The sequence below is a fragment of the Adiantum capillus-veneris genome, chromosome 28 (assembly GCF_014529385.1).
Source record: "Adiantum capillus-veneris isolate H3 chromosome 28, ASM1452938v2, whole genome shotgun sequence".
NCBI lineage: Eukaryota > Viridiplantae > Streptophyta > Polypodiopsida > Polypodiales > Pteridaceae > Adiantum > Adiantum capillus-veneris.
The window spans coordinates 107,767,329-107,771,047 of NC_140958.1; the positions used below are offsets into that span (position 1 = coordinate 107,767,329).

At 40.9% G+C, this 3,719-nt stretch overlaps 1 protein-coding gene across 1 annotated transcript; it reads right to left on the reverse strand.

The window, feature by feature from the left end:
* Positions 1–255: 255 nt before the first annotated feature.
* Positions 256–2,191, reverse strand: LOC147421060 (uncharacterized). The gene has a single exon (XM_086504932.1). The coding sequence runs from the start codon at positions 2,043–2,045 to the stop codon at positions 1,140–1,142; it is 906 nt and encodes a 301-aa protein (XP_086361058.1). The 5' UTR covers positions 2,046–2,191; the 3' UTR covers positions 256–1,139.
* Between the last annotated feature and the right edge of the window lie 1,528 nt (positions 2,192–3,719).

Sequence of the window (3,719 nt, forward strand, 5' to 3'; positions counted from 1 at the left end):
GAATTCTGTTTACTCCTAGAATTTCATTAGTGTGGCTAAGTGTCTAAGGAAACTCATATTTGTGTTCTCTCTTTTCCTACAAATTACAAGTGCAAGAGTGCACTCATCTTGACAACATCAACCTAGCAATACATATGGACATGGGTCCTCATGAAGGGTGATGTAGAGGATGCACAAAGAGAGTTTAATTTTTGATGATGGTAAGGACTCCAAGTTATGCATTATTTTTTATTTTTTATTTTTTATTTTTTAAAACCATAAGCGCGAGTGAATAAATTAGAAGAGCAAAAGATAATTTACAAGAGAGGCAGCTACACACGGCTGATGCATGACATCATCCTTATACAAGCAAAACATGCCTCCCTTTATACAATTTATCTGTATCAAAAAGAAAGTCCTAGGATCTACTACCATCCAGAACATCTATCTATTTCAGCCTAGAGCCTTTCCAAATGATAATGACCCTCAGCGATCCTTTCCTCCAGTTGGTCAAGCTCGCTATCCAGTTCTTTCTCCCATTCATCCCGTGTATACATCCTATCTTCAAACTCTTGACCTCCGGATCCCCAGCCATGAGCTCGATCATAGAAGTATTTTGAATCCTTTAGAAAGTCCTTCTTAGTCCGATATAGGATGACTTGATCTTTAGTAATCTGCAGGTCTTGCACAATAATAGATGAAAGAAGGTTTTTCAGACTTGGGGTCTCATAAGCAACTTCATACATTATACAATTCCGTTGACGCCAGATAAGCCAAAGGAACTCTGCTCTGGCTTTGCTCCAAAAATTAGACAACACCCTAGAATAATCACCGGGAAGAAATTGTTTCTAGGATGGAGAGAAGCCCAAGGAGCTAATGAGGGGAGCCAGAAGCTTCCTGTTTTCAGGACAAACCAAAAAAAGATGGCCAATGTCCTCCACAACACACTTACATCTACAGCAAAGACCTATGCTGACATAGGCACGAAGAGCCTTCTTCCCAGTCCACAAGGCCTTATGGAGAATCAGCCAAAGGACAGATTTTTTCGGTTCTATGGCAGAGGACCAAATATTCCTAAATCTGAACTTCCAGTGATTACTTGTATAATTGACTTTCCATCTTTTGTTTAGAACAGAATGGAGAGAAGAGGCTGCCTTATCTCAGTGCCAAACCGGGTTATGGAGTTTAAACCTTCCCACCCAAGTAACCGCTCTGAGACCCAGGGGAATGGGAGTTTGCAGGGTCCAGCTCAACTCAGGAGGAAAGAGCCTTATTCTGGAGCGAATAAGTGGAATGTCCCAAGGCTTAACTCTGAAGTGAAGGGAGAGGTCGATGTCACTTTTCCAAGAATGAGAGCCGGGGTCCCATAGTTGAGACCAAGTTTTCAGGCCTTTCTTGTGGAGGACCAGAGCTCTCCTAATGGAAGTAGAAGGGATAGGAGGAATATCCAGCCCAGACCACCAAATGGAGTCATTCGGGGGAACTGAGAGTCTGTGCTTGGAGAGAGGATTAAGTAGAAGACAAGCTCTGTGCCTGTTCCAGGCTTGCATGATAGACCTCAAAAGGTCAAAACCAGCCGGGAGGACGCTTTGTTTACCGCAAAATATGACCATGGGTGGGATATGACTCCAGCCTTTGACTTCTGCAAGACGAAACTTATTGAGTTTCCTGAATAAGAGTTTAGCCCATTCCTCATTAGGTTGATGAAGAGCTGACACCACCATCTTAACCCCCATCTTGTCAGCAATGAGATTGACATTCTGTACACCCAAACCCCCTACATTCCTAGGAAGGGTACATGTATCCCAAGAGCCTTTGACATTCTTTCTAGAAAAGGGATCCCCAGCCCACAGGAAGTTCCGACAGATTTTGGAAATCCTCAACAGATGGCAGTCAGCTGGTCTCCAGCAACCAAAGAAAAATAAAACATACGCATTAAGAAAGTGATTAATAACCACGACTCTACCAGCCAGGGAGTGTTGAAAACCAATCCATCTGTTGAGCTTAGATTGAAACTTGTTGCATACCCAATCCCACCGAGCCTTGAGAGAGACCCCAAATCCCATGGGGATACCTAAAAGTCTGAAGATTTCTCCTTCTTGGAGGAGTTTGCAACCTGTCTCGGAGATCCATTCGGGAAAGAGGTGGTGAGAAAACACTCCAGTTTTGTTATGATTCACCTGAGAGCCAGAAGCTAAGCAAAAAAAATTCATGATTGCCCAGAATTCATGAATGCCTCTATACTGAGTGATTAACATTTTGAATGCCTCTATACTGAGTTTTTCGATAACATTTTGAATGCCTCTATACTGAGTGATTAACATTTTGAATGCCTCTATACTGAGTTTTTCGATAACATTTTGAATGCCTCTATACTGAGTGATTAACATGTAACTTATTGACAACATGAAAGTTGAATTTATAGTTAATCCATTATGTTAGTTTAACATGCTTTGGACTCTAATTTTTGTGCTTTGGAATCAATTTATGTTGTGGACTGTGTGTGTTTGGTTGTGGCTGTGGATGGTTCCGGACACGTAAGTTAAGTGTTTTTGAGGCCATGTTGTGTAGTCATTAGAGGCCTCTTGTCATCATTACAATCATGTTGTGTTTTAGCATTCTAGCACTAGAAAGAACGATACAGATACCAACCAAGGTACTTGGTGTACCTGATGTGCAAGCAAGTATTTTAAGAGAGAACTTTCAAAACACCTACAATGGTAGTTTATGGTACCCTATTTGTAGACAGATACATGTGAAGAATGCTCGGAGACTAACAACAATGGTACTTAAAGTAACTAATTTACAAATATGTTCCATGCATGTTACTTTAAGTACCTAATTTTCACGCTTCTACATTGTAGAACATGCACTAAAAACCTGTCATTGGTACTTTGAGACTACCTAGATACCCCCTTTAAGTACCCTGAACAAGTAGTCAGATGCTTGAAACCTAAGATGTAATAATTTTTAAATTACTTTGAAGTACACATGTTGGTGCAATAAATGGGAGATAGACAGCTTGTTCTCAGCACTCTGATATCATGTGAGAAGTGGCGGCGAGAGAGAGAGAAACACACCACACATGGATTGTAGAAAGAGAAAAGAGACCCAAGATGCTACATTTCTGATTAGGTGTTCTGGGAGGACTTAGGTACAACAAACAATAATTGTAGCAAAACAACTGTTTATTAGGCTCAAAGATAGACAGACCTACAACACCGTTGGCATGCTATTGTACACATTTTCGTAAACCTCTAGAGATAATTTGAACCTATGTGGCTCTCCATGCAAGGGTTCCAAAGGTATCTTATGGATCGAGCTAAGTGCAATGCCAATAGCAGTTTTGGATGGTCAGGAGGTATGTAATAAACATCCTTGGTACCATCGACTAGCTCATAGTAGTTTCCCTCAACCAAATAGGAATTCGGAAAAATGCAGTTGTCCCAAGAATCTCTTAGAGCTTGTCTTTTTTTGTATTTCTCCTTTGAGCACGTGAAGAGGTAGAAATCTACTCCGTCTTCATTCGTATTCGTGGCAAAGTTGTCACCTACACGCAGAGAATCACTAATGGCATCATGATGTCCACCATACATAGGAAAATCTAAATTTTGATGTTGCTCAACAAAATTTCTCTTGCTTCAGTTTGACAGTACTGCTTCGGCCAAAGCAATTTTTGCAGTTGACTGCTCTTTAGACTCACAAAGGTTGATTAACTCTAGCCTGAATTCGTTAGGATT